The following is a 14,817-nucleotide window of genomic DNA, read 5'->3' on the forward strand; positions in this document are numbered from 1 at the left end:
CTTCCATTAACTTTTTGGTTTTGATACACTAGGCTTAGGCTTAGAGTTTCTACAAAAAGTTTGATACCTCATGCATTTTTTAGGCTTTCGACCAATCCTCTCTACTTTGTGCATACATAATTGGACTTGTTTCAAACCAAAGTGAATAGAAATTTCATATCCAGTATATCACATATGTTGTAGGCCTTCTATTTTAACTTCAAGAGGTGTTACAAATTGCTAATGACTAATCCCAGCTCTCATCTAAGGTTATAACACTTAATAATACTCATATATCTAGAATAATCAATTGTAAAACATTGTAGTTGCACATTATGGATGGAACTTCCATAATGTAATATTATGAAATCTGATTGAAATAATTCCAACACTTTGTCTTACATGATTTTTCTTTGACTTGACTTAATTTGTAGACCCTTCTTCACTTTTGAGGGTTAACATTACCCCCTCCTAAATAGGTTCCAATCCCTTAGCACTCAACCATTATAGGTAGCATGCTTCAACCTATACCATACACATGGAATATTAGGGATAGTCTAGACATTGCCCTTTGGAGGAGTGATGTTAGTCCTTAAAGAAGAGAATGCATATGTTATTTACTACTCAGTGGATGGTGGTTGAAATTGTTATTGGTGGCACAACTTGTGCAAGATGGCATTCTTGATGTTGATACACTTGATTAATGGTCCACCAATGGTCTTATTGTTGGATAAACTTGAATGGGCAATGGGATGGGTTTGTGGAAGAGTCTTTCTTGAAGGATAGATGATGGTTTAGAAATTTCCACAATTGATGTACCTATAATGAAAACATCACATAGATTAGCTCATAAGGGGAGTTCTAGTCTTAATTTTGGTACAAAAAATGTGTGTCATTATTTTGGGAGATGGGTTGAGCTCCAAGTAGAGCTAAAGTTACTCGAGGATCCAAACTATGTATAATTTACTATGCAAATATTATATGAGGGCATGTGCATATCTAGGTAATTACATAGTTAGAAGATAGCTCCACTAGTTCTCCTTGTTGGTATTGGGTCGTGAAATAAGGAACTTGGTGGAAGAAAGTGGGAAATTTTATCATTATAGAGAAACAAGGATGCTTAAAGAAGATTGTAGGGTGACACTAATAGAAGATTGGACAAAAGTCTTTAATCTAATATATAATTACTTTATTAAAGATAGGGTCTTCGGTGGGTTAAGTGCAAGTGGTAGTTGAAGCGATTAGTCTCTTACTTAAGGCCCTTTTCCACTTTACTTTCACAGTTATTTTATTGGCATTAGGGTGAATGAGACATAGAGGGAGGAGTGCAAGTGATTCAAGGAGATAGGTCTAAGCATAGGTGATTTGAGACTTCCTAAGTGTGTCCAACCCTTCAGGGTTCTACGTCGATTTGGGAAAAAATTAGAATAAGGACTAGGGGGGGAAACCTTCTAACTTGAGGAATCTTAAGTGTGGTATGTTTGCCATGGGTGAGTTTTTTCTTTTTCTTTTTTTGAAATATGTATATGGAGTGTCATATAATAATGCTTCTAACCCTACATAAAGTGAACAAGAACTATTGGAGATTTATAGGCTAATTAAGATAGTAATCCAAAATCTTAATATTGTTTTTCCAATAAAGAATGTACAGTTGAATATTGAGCTAAGTTAATCAAAGTTTAAGCCTTTATTTTGGAGAAAATATTGTTGATGTAGGATTGTAATTGTTAGTGAAGATTTGTATTCCTAGTAGAGCAAGTTGTTGCATATTATTTTAAGGAGGTCAAGTGTTGTAGAGGTAGAAGTCAAGCTACATTCTGTTTGACAAAGCTAGGGCCTCAATATTGATGGTTCTTGCATGACTATGGGGATACTTGAGGCTTCTAACATGATCATTTATCCTTAATGGTTCATAGCTTGAGATCTTCATGACATTTGTCTACTTCATTGATATCTTCTTAAGCTTTAGCTTCCATTACTTATCATGTGTTATTTTACATTCACCTGATGAAACTTGAGAGCAATATGGAGTTCGTTCTAGGTTTTTTTTTTTTTTTTTACTACAAGCTAAGATTCTCACCAATTTACCTTGTGTTATAATTTGTAGTACATTCCTCCTGTTGCTCATTAAATGATGCAATGCTTCCAATCGTTGTCAAGAGAGTATGCTTATAGTATGGATGGATTTTTTTTGTTTAGAAAAGTATTTATATTAAAAAGTTGGATTCCTTATTTATAGCAAGTTAGAGGTTTATCATACAAAATCATTTGACCATGGGAAGAGCCATTTATAGATGTTTGAATTGTATTGGAGAGTTACAACATCATCAAGAGGATGTGGTGATATGGCCAAGAATGAGAGGTAATAAATCACATCCTCAATTATGCCATCATGGCCTACTCAACTAGCAACATGTAGTTCTTTCTCTTTGAAGAGTTTGTCAAAGTAAAGGAAGGCGTTGGACCTTTTTTGATAGCTTGATGCCCAAAGATGACTTTACTAGCTAATATTTACCAATTGGCCAAAATTTTATTTATTTCAAATTTTTTATTTTAGAGTTGAGTAGGTTGACCTAAATGTTTAAACTTTTATATTTTCCAAAATTTCCATGGTATAGAAAGTTTATAAATTTGCATTTTTCCACTCACATAAAAGAAAAATTCTAAGGAAATTTGCCCCAAAGTTTACAAGTTTTAGAATAGATGTGGAGCCACATTACCTTCTACTTAAGATTTATACAAATTAGGAATAGTTTATTATCAATGGAAATAGTCTAACATTTCAAGAGATGATCAAATTTAATATTAACATAAATATAGATCCATTGAAGAAAAAGATAAGGGATAGCCTAGACTTCTTATAATGAGCATCTTCAAAGTAAGAATTTTTATTATAGTATAAATATGTGGTTGAGGAATGTAAAGATAACATAAGCCAATGTTGTAGTGTACCTAGTCAATACATTATATGTGGATGTTCTCGTAAAAAAGTTGAGCTCCAAAGCTGAGTGGGATTGGGTATTCGCTTCCTATGTTAGTTATCAAGGAAACCTAGTATATGTGTTACTGTTGGGAAATATGTCCTCAACATCTTGGGACCATTGGACATACTCCTATTATTTTAGGAGCTTCAATGTATGAAATCCTTGGGATATCTCTCACCTAGCTAATTGCACACATATCAAAACCCATTTTTAGTGAGCATTGCACAGCATACTACCAACCATGATGGATGTGCAAGCTCCACAATCCAAGTGAGTGCTACTTTGTCTCTCAACTCTTGATGGCCTCCACATGAAAAAGAATGAGTATGGGTATGGCAAGAGAGAGTGCTTGGAGAGAAGAATTGTAGAGCTTCATTCTCTTAGTCCATAACTCTCACTCTCTTACATCTCTTGCTCTCAATCTCTCACTCTCACCCTCACTCTCTCACACAAAGGGGGAAAAAAAGGCAAGTCTACAAAGTTTGCACACACATGAGTACCCTTTTCCATTCTCTTAGATCCTTTTTATATAAATTTTTAGGATTGGTATTTTCCCATCCCTTTTAGACATCTAGCCCATCTTTTGGGCCAAAAAACCGATCATCTCTTATTGTGTACTTTTCCTATGGTGAGAACAAACTAAAACCTTTGCAATTTTTCCTCGAGAGCTTATGCTATCATTACAAATTGTGTAGGATTATGCTTGACTTTGGATTTTTATGATGATAAATTTTAATACAATGGTGTAATCACTTAGTGATTTAAGTGTGCAATAATTGTACCATGGGGGGTTCACTCATAATAAAGAAGACATGTCACCTGCGCGTGAGGACTTCTAAAAAAACCCCCATTTATGAAGCTTGTAAGACTAATATATCCCCCTATTTGAGCTTATAAGATAAATACATATATGACTTTTTATGTATCCCCTTTCTTAAATGTAAGTCTTCATAGAACATATACTAACTTTCTTTTTAAAAGTTGGAATTATCCTAAGCAATTAAAAGTATCAAAATGTCCATATCACAAAGTGATTTATGTAGTGGCACTTGGATACCATTGAAGTATATGTCGCAATGTCTTTGAGTACCCGTGCCCCCTTACCACATGAGGAGAGAGAGTTGGGGAATTGAACCCCTTTATACTTAAAGTGACTACACCAAGCGGACACCAAGCTCTCTTTGGAAGAAGAGGAGTTGAATCTCTCTACCAAAACCATGGGAGAGTGCCAACTCCCCCCCTCCCACACTATGATTAATGCAAATCAAGAAAAAAAATCAAACAAAATTAAAGATTTCATTTTTTGCTCTAAGAAAAACTTGGGTTTAACCTTTTACCAAGCACCTTGAAATTCCTGATACTAACATCTAGTTAGTAGTCACAAATTATAGTACACATGAATGAGTGAACTTAGCAAAGAGTAGCAACGGAACAAGCATCACACGTATGGGTTTAAAAGTTCTTCCCTTCATAGATATCCTTGAATGAAATACGTGTTGAAGATACCTCCAAAACTGTAATGCTGCAATGTACTTTGCTTCATTACCATAAGATTATCAATACATATACTTTTCTTCACCATCAAGGGATTTCCAATGCATCCATATGCCTTTTCTATTGCATATTGGTGGCTAAGATGGGGACCCAAAACTACTAGCTATTGCCAAGTGTGGTTGCAAGCTGCTTTGTGCACATGAGTGGTGGAGAGAGTTTATGACCTTAAAACTCAAATTACACCCAAAATGGTCATAAATGTTTGACTCGAAAACTCAAATTACACAATAACTAAATGACCACAAAAGTTATTTGATATTTCTTGGTAGCATGTATGATCTATCTTTTACATAGTCGTTGAAGATCTTATCATCATTGGGATCAAGTTGATATTTCTTTGATATTAGATCATAGCTCAAATTTGCTAGAGCAATTATAGATTCCAAGGACACTCATTGATTATCAACAAGATCATATGTGTAGCATTTACTTCCTTTGGTTTTTTGATACCATGCTAGATGAATCTCCACATTTGGAGGACAATCTAGAAGATCAAAAGGACCCCTTGTCTCTTTCATACCATTTCCTGGCTTCATTCTCATACACATTACTCTTCCGAGGTACCATATGCCTTTCTTGACTCCTTGACTAGTATTTGCAACCTTGCCTAAAATTCTTTTGAGCTTTGTATTATCTCTGAGTATAATATCTTCAAATAGAACCACACAATCATATCCTATTCCAAGGCAAGTACTGGTTTGAGGTTTTGACTTCATCTCAAATGAGAAATATACTCCACTTTTTACCCTTGTTAATCTATCATTTGATAACGTTTGATTTCCATTCAATTGGCTCACAAGTGTGCTCTTGTACAAAGTCTTCCCATCAACTTCCACGAAAGGTGATATTTGGCTCACCACATTCTCCTCATTGTCAACTATAGAATCCATGACATGGCGAAGCACACTTTGTGCAATTGTATCCTCTTCATCAACATCCAATACTGTATCCATGATTACATCTCCAACAAAATCATCCAATGAAACTTCTTCTTCTTCTTCAAGATTGTCATGTGCATTGTTTTCAAGATTCTCTAAGATATCTTTTTCTTCCCATGAGGCACCCCATGAAGCTTCACCTTCCATACCAAGCTCAGGACACATGACCTTTGCTTCTGCTAAACCCTCCTTTAATGCATATACAATCTGCTCATCAATACTCACAACCGTGTAGTCATTTAAATTTGCCAAAGGAAACATGATTCATATCAACCCATATGTTTTCTTGGAGCTACCAGAAAACTTAGATTTGAACATGCTTGATACTCTTAAATTCTATTCAATGCTCCTGCACTACTCAACAAGTCACAACCATCATAACACCTCTCATTGCTAACCATTCCACCTACTTTACTAAAGAAATTCTCACAAGCATCAGATCCAGTAGAAGATAAAGGAACTGCCAAGTGACAATATCTATCTTTGAATATCTTTATGAGAAGAACCACGAAGTGACATGACAATTGGATGTCCATGAAAGTTTCTCTACTAATGAAGTTTTGCTTAAGTGTATATACATCATGCTTGGTGATCCACATGCGCCAAATCCTAATATAACATCATAAATCAACTGATTAATAAGACATAATGGTGCTACCATATTAACAACATGAACATACAATATCAATTAATTATTGATATATGTTCAATAGATAACATGAATTTTGTACCTAAAAAAGAAGGATACCATTCCGACAGCTTTCACATGCTCATACAAGACGCTCATACAAGTTGAGCGTAGGAGATAGAAAAATATCAATGTATACTGCCACAATTGAGAGATACACCTTTGTACGAAGTGTTTGCTCTTAACGATGATTGGATCCCATCTACAAGAGCTCTAAAAAATTTTGAACTTTACGTCCTGCTATCCTCTATGCTGATCTCCAATTCTATCTATCTTTTCTCTCTATATCTCCTTCTTGCAAACCATGATCATCAACCTTGAAACTCTGATATACCAAGGCTACATGATTCAAGGTGACGAGATCATTACCAAGCACTAATCTTTTAGATGCATTATCTAGAGGATTAAACATCTTCTTTCCATTATGTATATAATCTTGGTCATGTAATCCAATGATGCTTCCATCATCTTCCATAGAAGCTATGAATGGCCAAGTTTTCCAAGGAATTGAGTATCGAACACTTGTAAGAGAGCTATAATCTTCAACCATAAGCTTTCTTTGCCTTGAATCTCCATCAGAAGCATGACCAAGTATTGGTCCAATCACATCCTTCACATACATATTCCAATGCAAATTGTCTTCTTTCCATTCCTCCTTGATGGACATAGAGTCAAACCTGTTACAAGTTACTTGTATAATAAGAACTAACTTTGGCAAGCATTCAGCAAGAGGACTTGCAATCAATACTCTTGCATAGTGGGCAATCGCATTATGCTCAAATGCATCAACAATTCTATGATAACCATTTTCACCATCTCTAACAAGTACTACGAAATTTGAAATGCATGTGTGATCTATCTTCTTTCCACAAAAGCCAACAAGTTGGTCATCTCTTGACATCCACCTCACCATTCTCTTGATCATAGTCCCATCTTCAACAACAATGACAGGTACACTTCCCATGCAAAGCCCATTTTTCAACATATGATGCTTATATGTTTCTACCACATGCTTGAATACATCCTCTCTCAATCTAGTCCTATAATAAAGAGCTTTTCTCATAGCCCTAGATGTAGTTGAAAGATGTGGACCTTGAAGATTCATGGAGAGAAAGTTATGCAATCTTGTACCTCCCCAAATCTTGACAGCTTCAAAGAGATTTTTTGTTGTATCAGAATATCGCTTTCCTTGACCCACTCTTCCTATGTTTTGAGAGATTTCGATGAAAAAGTCCCACAAAGCTTTCTTCCCCTCAAATAAGCCATGCTTATGTGCATTCACAATATCAGTGCAAAACTTCTTTACATTTCCTCATACCAAGGCTTCAAAAACACTTTCTTAAAGACTCCTCACCTTTACACTCAAAGTAGCAACCTTTGTCCTTGTGAACCATATTTCTTTTTTGAGTCGTCGAACCACTATTTTTTTAGTCCTAGCAATTCTCAATATCTCAAAATGAGTCAAGTAATCCAATATGCTACCACCTCCAATGTCTCTTAATCATCTTTCCCCTCTAGAGTGCATGTCTCAATACACACGCATGCAAAAGTCTCTCTCCTTGGGAATGGATGCACATGATGAGCACTGGAGATTGGAGAAGGGAACTCCCTCCAAACTTACCCGCTTGCAATCATTGTGACGAAATGTGCCATTGATCTCAACAAGCTCTGTTCCCAATAAAATCACTACCTTTGTGCTTGGCTCACAAGTCCAATGCACACCTCCTCTACTATCATCCAAGAAACACTTTACATTGATCATGTGGTTTCTAAACTTATATGATCCTTGCCAAAATCCCCAACAAAGAGTAGCAAGCAAACTCTCCTCTACACAGTACATAAATTCTATTGTTCTCTTCATAGAATAATGATTATTAAAAGAAAGAAAAAAACAAATCCATAATACCAAAAAATACCAAGACTTGTTAAAGTTGTATACCTAAAGGTCTTTGTGCCAACTTAGGACCTGATGCATTGGAAGCATCTACATATCAAACATAGTGAAAAATATTAGTTAGAGTAAAAATTTCATTGTAAAAAAAACAAACACCCTTTTCTTGAATTAAGTACCTATGGATTGGATTGGTCTAAAAAAACCAATCAAATTTCTTTGATTCTTGTCCAAGACCATTACTTTACTTGGGCGGCCTACTTTCTTAAGATCATCACCATCTCCTTTAGTAGCAGCGTTCACATGAAGCTTTGATTTCATGTGCTCTATCATGCACAATTTCAAAGAACCTGTCTTTGGGAACGATGGTAGCCACTTATCATCCAATGGATAACTTATGAAAACCTTTGACAAGGTAGTATAGTCTCCGATAGTTTCAGGAACAAGTTGAAATTCTAGATCATTCTCACTTCCAAAAGAAGACATCTCAAACATTGCTTCATCTATTTTTTGTTTATTTTGTGTCTTTATCTCCTCCAATGATGGTGTGACTCCAAGCATGTCATGCCTTTGCTTTCCTTTCTTATCCAAGCCAATAGCTCATAAATGAGATAATGACTTGGTATGCGAGTGTGTGAAATTTTATAGAGTATCATGCCCTCCTTGACCATAAGAGAATTCACACTCCTCACACCAAATTTGAAACAAAGCTTTCCCTTCCTTATCCTTAGACATAAGCTCAAACCTATCATGTCGACCTATGGATTTGAGCTTTTCCTTAGCGTTCTTGATATCCCTCTCCCACCTTTTTATCTTAGATGATATGGCAAGAAAACATTTGATTCTATTTTTTGGAACATCTTGGACAACGCTCACATCATCCCTTGTCGAATCCATCCCGTTGCTAGATACATGAAGATCACTAGCTCTAGCTTCCATGGATGGCTCTGGCGCATTGCTAGCCCTCTCTGAATTCACTCTTTAACACTTGCATGGTGACTCACTCTCCTCTCTCAATTGAGTGGTGACCTCTTCTACATCAATTGTCCATCTCTCCTCTTGCTTTGCTCCAATAGGAAGCATTCTAGAACCTCCCAAAAGACAAAGTCATTTGAGATGAGACTATCAAGGACAATCTCCTCTCGTAAATCTTTATAGGTTTCTCCTTCTTTGAGAAATACAAATCCCAAAACATGGCTTTGATCTGTACCCTCATTTAGACGAATCAATATTTCCTTTCTTGCCATACTTATCCAAGATCAGCAAGCTACAGAGCAAGAGATTCCCACTTTGAATGCTGCAAAATCAATGTAGACAAACCAAGAAAGCATCTGTCCACTCAGGATACAACATTGGCATAGTGCTAGGGGGTTGTTCTTGCCCATAATAAGCTGGCACATAAGTTGAAAATGCTTACCCAACAAAAAAAGGGTTAATGACTCAAAATCATAAATTTCTAAAGTGGAGACAAGTGAATACCTATGGGGTAGATGTCTTAGTGGTTTTTGTTGGAGTTCCCATCTCCCATGTGCTCATGTCTAACATGAAACTCAGGAGCCACCAGTCCTAAAGCTCCCTGCCCAACCACTAGAGAAGAAACCTGTAGAAACAACCCACTTAGACAATGATTAGAACATTTAACTGCTTGTTGGATTTTCTATCTTGTTTGGAACATAATTAGAAGATAATCAGAAATATTGGAACATAATGGTTTGCAATTATGCATTCTAGCCTGCCCTTATGGCATTGCAACATACCCTTCCCTTATGCATTGTTCCCTTCCCTTATGCATTCTGACATTCCCTTATGCATTATGACATGCCCTTATGCATTCTGACCTTCCCTTATGGCATTGCGACCTCGGGGCTGTCACTAGTATATAAATCCTATATATCATGTGCATTCATGGCATGTTTTATATAACCCTATGTAACCTATTTTTCAATATTTTGTAATCTACTCATATAGCTAAGGGGATACTAGGATTGATTTTTTTTTTATCTTAATGAAAATTGTCCAACCATCCTTAAGTAGTTCTCATAATATATTTTTCTTATAGTAAATGATTACTCTCAATATATGTGGATGTATTCCTTCAAAGAATACTTTAGTAACAATTAAAATAGTTATTATCAATATATAAAACTTTCACCTACATGGGCTACGTTAGTTACTAATCAAATGGGTGCTCGCATAGGGACAAGGAGTAACAATCATTGTAAGTTTATCTCCCATCGATTTATAGAGTTCTTAAATGAGCATGGCATTATATGCCACCTCACCTTGACCAAGTCCCCTTCTTAAAATGGACATGCTCTTTGTGGTTGTATTGCTAGAGCACCTATGGTCAAAATCTATCCACACCTCTTTTATAGATGCATGTACACCAAATCACAAAAGGTGAGCTCGTGCCATGATCTTAGCTTCTCATTTTTGGGGAATATTCCTCTAAACTCAAGTCTTACCATTCAAGGATTGAAAATATCTTCATTATGAGGGATTTTGCATTGAATTTCAACAAGAGGGATATTCTGTAGGCTTCCCAATCCATCAATGATGATTCTCCCTCCCATGTGCCTACTAAGCCGAAGTTTCTTTTTGCTATTAGTTCACTCGCAAAGACTTCTACTCCCTAGACCACTTATGGGATCTATTACCACACTGATACCAATAGACTATGAAAATTTGGTGGGTCCTTCCACCAAACTGTATCTAGAATGTCTAAAACTATATAAAAAATCTTTCACCTACATGGGCTAGGTTAGTACTAATCAAATGGGTGTCCCCATAGGAACAAGAAGTAACTTCCATAAGGCTACTTTTGGAAGAAGGCTACTTCAAGGTCAGTGCCAATGACGTACCACATGTTGTGGCTTCTAAATAATCCTAAGGCTTACTTGTGGCACCTAAGACCCTCCACAAGTTATTCGTACCCAATTAGGTGTTACATGTGACAAACTAACTACATGCAAAGAAACTCAAAAGAATCCCAAGCCCAAACACCTAAAGTCTATGCTGAGCACTTCTTGTAGGTAGTGAAAAATAACACAATGTTTTCACCTTCACTTTTTTGGCCCATCATCATACCATTCATCTAGAAGGTTTCCAAGAGACTATGACAAGACTCATTTAAATTTTTAGCTTAATTTTAGAGGGTCTTGGCCAAAATTGGAGACCAATTCATATGTTACCAAGTACTCTACTCTAGTAACATTCATCTCGTGCACTTTAAACAAGCAATCACAGCCAATGGGAGTGATTGTTCAATGAAGACCTCATCCCTAACTAGTCTAGGAACACTAGCAATCTAACTATGGAATTCAAGAAGTGCTTATCACTTCACTCGTAAAGCTATATGTTCTATGATGGGCAAGGGGTAGCTCGAAAGCGACATGATTCAAGTGAATAAATTGGTGGGTTGGATCATCAAATTATAAAGTGAATAGGACTACTGCTTTTAGCAAAGCCAAAAAAAATGGGAGAAATCTCAAAATGTAAAACAAAGATGTCGATATTGTACTACTTCAAGATGAAACGTGCATTATAAAAACTTATAGTCACATGGTCGAAATAATGGAATTAGGAGATCTCACTTATTCTTCTCCCTAATCTAAATCGCCAATCTGTAAATCAATGTAAAAATGAGGAGGTTCGTCTTTTTACAAGACTCAAGGATGGAGGGTGTCCATGGATAGATTTGTGGGCACAATAACCTTATCGGCGAGATCTTCAAGCAGCTCAACTGCATCTTCATATACGAGTAATGACAGACAGCTCATCAGGCACACCTTCATATCCAACTAATGAACGATAACGTGTTTTACATAAATAAAATTTACTTGCTACAGATTCTGGACATCCAATGCATTTTCTAAAGAATTTGATCAAAAGTATAGTCACAGAGGGATGGCTACTCATTAACATGCACAATAACAAGTAGCAAGTAAGCAAGCATTTTTGCTGATCTAGTTTCTGTAAGCCCTATAAGTTCCCCCGACCTTTCAAAGCCATGGGCTACCAGGATAGACCTACCAGGAAAGGAAGCCTCCTTGAACTGCCCAGTAGGCTTAGGGACATCCTTGCCCTCGACGTTAATTTTTCGCTTCTGGCGATGATAAGCATGGACTTCTGCGTCAGGCATGCGAGAAATGGCCAGATGCTCCCAACCGAGACGTCCATTAGTGCCGCCGCCAAAGCTATCCCAATTTCCTTTGATGTCCCTGCATGATGGACAAAAAAATAGCACACTACCAAAGTTAGCCATGGAAGAAACCATACATCCATAAGAGGAGAGACCAATCCATGCTGCAGAATAGATGACAAGCGCACACCCTAACTCATCAGAACATATGGCATAAGCCCTAAGATGTATCAAAACACGGCACTCATATTGGCTAAGTAATTGCAGCTTGCGTAGGTGCAACTAGCTGGACGGTACTCACGTTCTCCTATTCGTGATAGGAGGAAGGATCACGGGTTCGCCACTCGGAGCCTTCAGCCATGTTTGATAACTGCCCCTGAAGACGCCTTGTTCCTGCCTTCCTTTCCTTCATACTTCTTCTTCTTCTTCTTTTCCTGAGCTCGATGTAATTATGGCTTGGGCGATGATCTACAGATGGCAGGAGAATCTCCATGCAATGTGTCAATTACTATGTAGAAATACCATAATTTGTTTGCATTTAAAAAAGGTTGATTAAGGCCCTTCTCACACCCTACACACCCTCTCACTTATTACAAGTAGTGGGGTCTTAATATTCCCTTGCCTAAGAACAGTTTCACATGAGCACATACCCCTTGCCCAAACCAATGATGTGCACCCAAACTTGTTAATAGACTACATCCCATGATCAATTACATTTTATTTAGAGGCCCAAAAGACATAGGCATACTCTCTAAAATATGAACCTCTAGGGTGAAAGGGCCAATTGTAGAGCACCTTAAGTTTGCTTGATTGATCTCTCATATTGGTTTAAAATCTACAGGTCTACCATCGGTAGACTATGGAGTCACACTAGCATGATCTACAAAATAGATATAAAGATGTGCGATTGAAGATTTCATCGTCAATGCAAAGGGCGAAAAAGTCCTTTAGTAAAAAAGAGCCTTATCACACATTAGAGCCTTTGAACAATACATGAAATGGCTAGTCGTTGAACAGCTTTGAATGTTGGCCACCACATGAGTGCTTATGAAAGCATTCCAAGTTGTTTTATTATTAGTCCCCCACTAGTATATTCAAATTGTATCATCACTGGCAATCATTCTCCAATTGGCCCCTTCACCCTAGTGCCTGTGCTTGCATTTCCTGGGAGCTCTTATCACCACCTTTTGCAAGACTTTCTCCATTAAAGCAAGCAAGTACAATGTTTTATCTTCTCTATTATCTCACATTGAACAAGGTGTTTTTGAACACTTTTGCCCCTGTAAAATTCTGATTGTGAGGGAAGATACATCAAGTGGCTTGTTTTGCAATTGAAAGTGTTGAACTTTGAGCACCTTGCTCAAGTAAAAGCAACACCTATTGGCAATGAAATTGGACCTCACAACCCCATGACAAATGTCTCTAGCCTAATAAGATAAAGTCAAAATAACCTATCTTAATGGAGGTTTTACAATAGAAGTTAGATGATGAAATGGATATCTTGAATACTTTAACGAGGGTACATGGCCAATAAGTTGATGGCCCCCAAAAACAAAACTAATGGTTTTGAAGATGTGTCACATGTGGGTTACTTAGACATGGGTTCAAATTGTGCTTCTGTTTTGGTCCCGGACCTTTTAGAACTACGAGTGGATTTCCTATGTAATGTGCAAATTTCCATTTCTTATATGCCAAATTTGCAATCGCATGATGCAGTCTTTTTGTCGTGAGTGATGTCTCATAAGCACATCCTTGCAGATAATCAAAACATGAATCGATGCGACCTTTAGTGAGATTTAGAGAGCCCATTTATGGTGGCAACCTATCAACCCCTTTACCCTAAGAAAAAGTAGGGACAAGTGTGGATTTTCACTCCCTCGCTTCTTTATCCTTTATCCAAGGCAAGTTGATAAAATTGTGAGGGCCTATCAAGAGAGAAGGTTACAACACTGGAGAAGCTCAGGTTTTAAGGAGACATGAATATAGAAAACTAGCCCAAAACTAATACTAAAGCTTTAGTCACTAGCCTTAACCAATCCCAATCACATGAGCATCTCATAATAAACTAAGTTAACATGCTTTATAGTCCTAATAATTACATATCATGAACTCCAAGTAAGATTTGTACACATTACAATGACATGATAGGTCCTTCCCTTAGGCCTTAATGCCCCTAAAATAGGGATTGTTGATAGCCGATATGTTTGCCCCTAAAGTGGGGATTGTAGTTGCTTAACAATCACCCTCCTCATCCATGCACGATGACTCAAGAAGAACAAGTATATGCTATCCCATATGTGGTTTCAGCAAAGACACATGAAAAACATCATGGACCTTGAAGGTACTATGTAGCTCCAATTGATAAGCTACCTCTCTAACCTTGCAAATGATCTTGTAAGGACCCTAATACCTATGAGCAAGCTTTGTGGTGGTATTAACTTTATGCGGCAAATGCACATAATCTCCTCTTTGACAGACATCTCCCTTGCATTCATCCACATATTTATTATGCTTGGCTTGGGCATCCTTCATATTCTTTTTAACCAATTACAAAAGGGTATCCATCCTCTCCAAGTCATTCCATGCTTGCTAATATTTCAAAACCATGTCTCCAAGTGAAGAGGGCTTTCCAGCCTTGCATC

General features: G+C 37.1%; 1 protein-coding gene and 1 pseudogene across 1 annotated transcript; both read right to left on the bottom strand.

Moving 5' to 3' along the window:
* Nucleotides 1-4,765: 4,765 nt before the first annotated feature.
* On the bottom strand, nucleotides 4,766-6,054 carry LOC148028206 (uncharacterized; annotated as a pseudogene).
* A 5,625-nt stretch (nucleotides 6,055-11,679) lies between these two features.
* On the bottom strand, nucleotides 11,680-12,504 carry LOC148028207 (DEAD-box ATP-dependent RNA helicase 20-like). Its single transcript, XM_087689013.1, has 3 exons — nucleotides 12,477-12,504; nucleotides 12,067-12,254; nucleotides 11,680-11,782 (listed from the first exon to the last, which is right to left on the bottom strand). The coding sequence occupies exons 2-3, from the start codon at nucleotides 12,173-12,175 to the stop codon at nucleotides 11,703-11,705; spliced, it is 189 nt and encodes a 62-aa protein (XP_087545139.1). The 5' UTR covers nucleotides 12,176-12,254; nucleotides 12,477-12,504; the 3' UTR covers nucleotides 11,680-11,702.
* Nucleotides 12,505-14,817: the final 2,313 nt, after the last annotated feature.

The sequence above is a fragment of the Lygodium microphyllum genome, chromosome 12 (assembly GCF_053477565.2).
Source record: "Lygodium microphyllum isolate KBCC chromosome 12, Lygodium_microphyllum_v1.1.10, whole genome shotgun sequence".
Classification (NCBI taxonomy): Eukaryota; Viridiplantae; Streptophyta; class Polypodiopsida; order Schizaeales; family Lygodiaceae; genus Lygodium; species Lygodium microphyllum.

Coding starts and splice junctions, on each gene's coding strand:
- LOC148028207 (XM_087689013.1), bottom strand. CDS start 12,175: ATGCCTGACGCAGAAGTCCATGCTTATCATCGCCAGAAGCGAAAAATT. Junction 11,783..12,066: donor CAAGGAGGCTTCCTTTCCTG/GTAGGTCTATCC, acceptor TCGTATATGAAG/ATGCAGTTGAGCTGCTTGAA.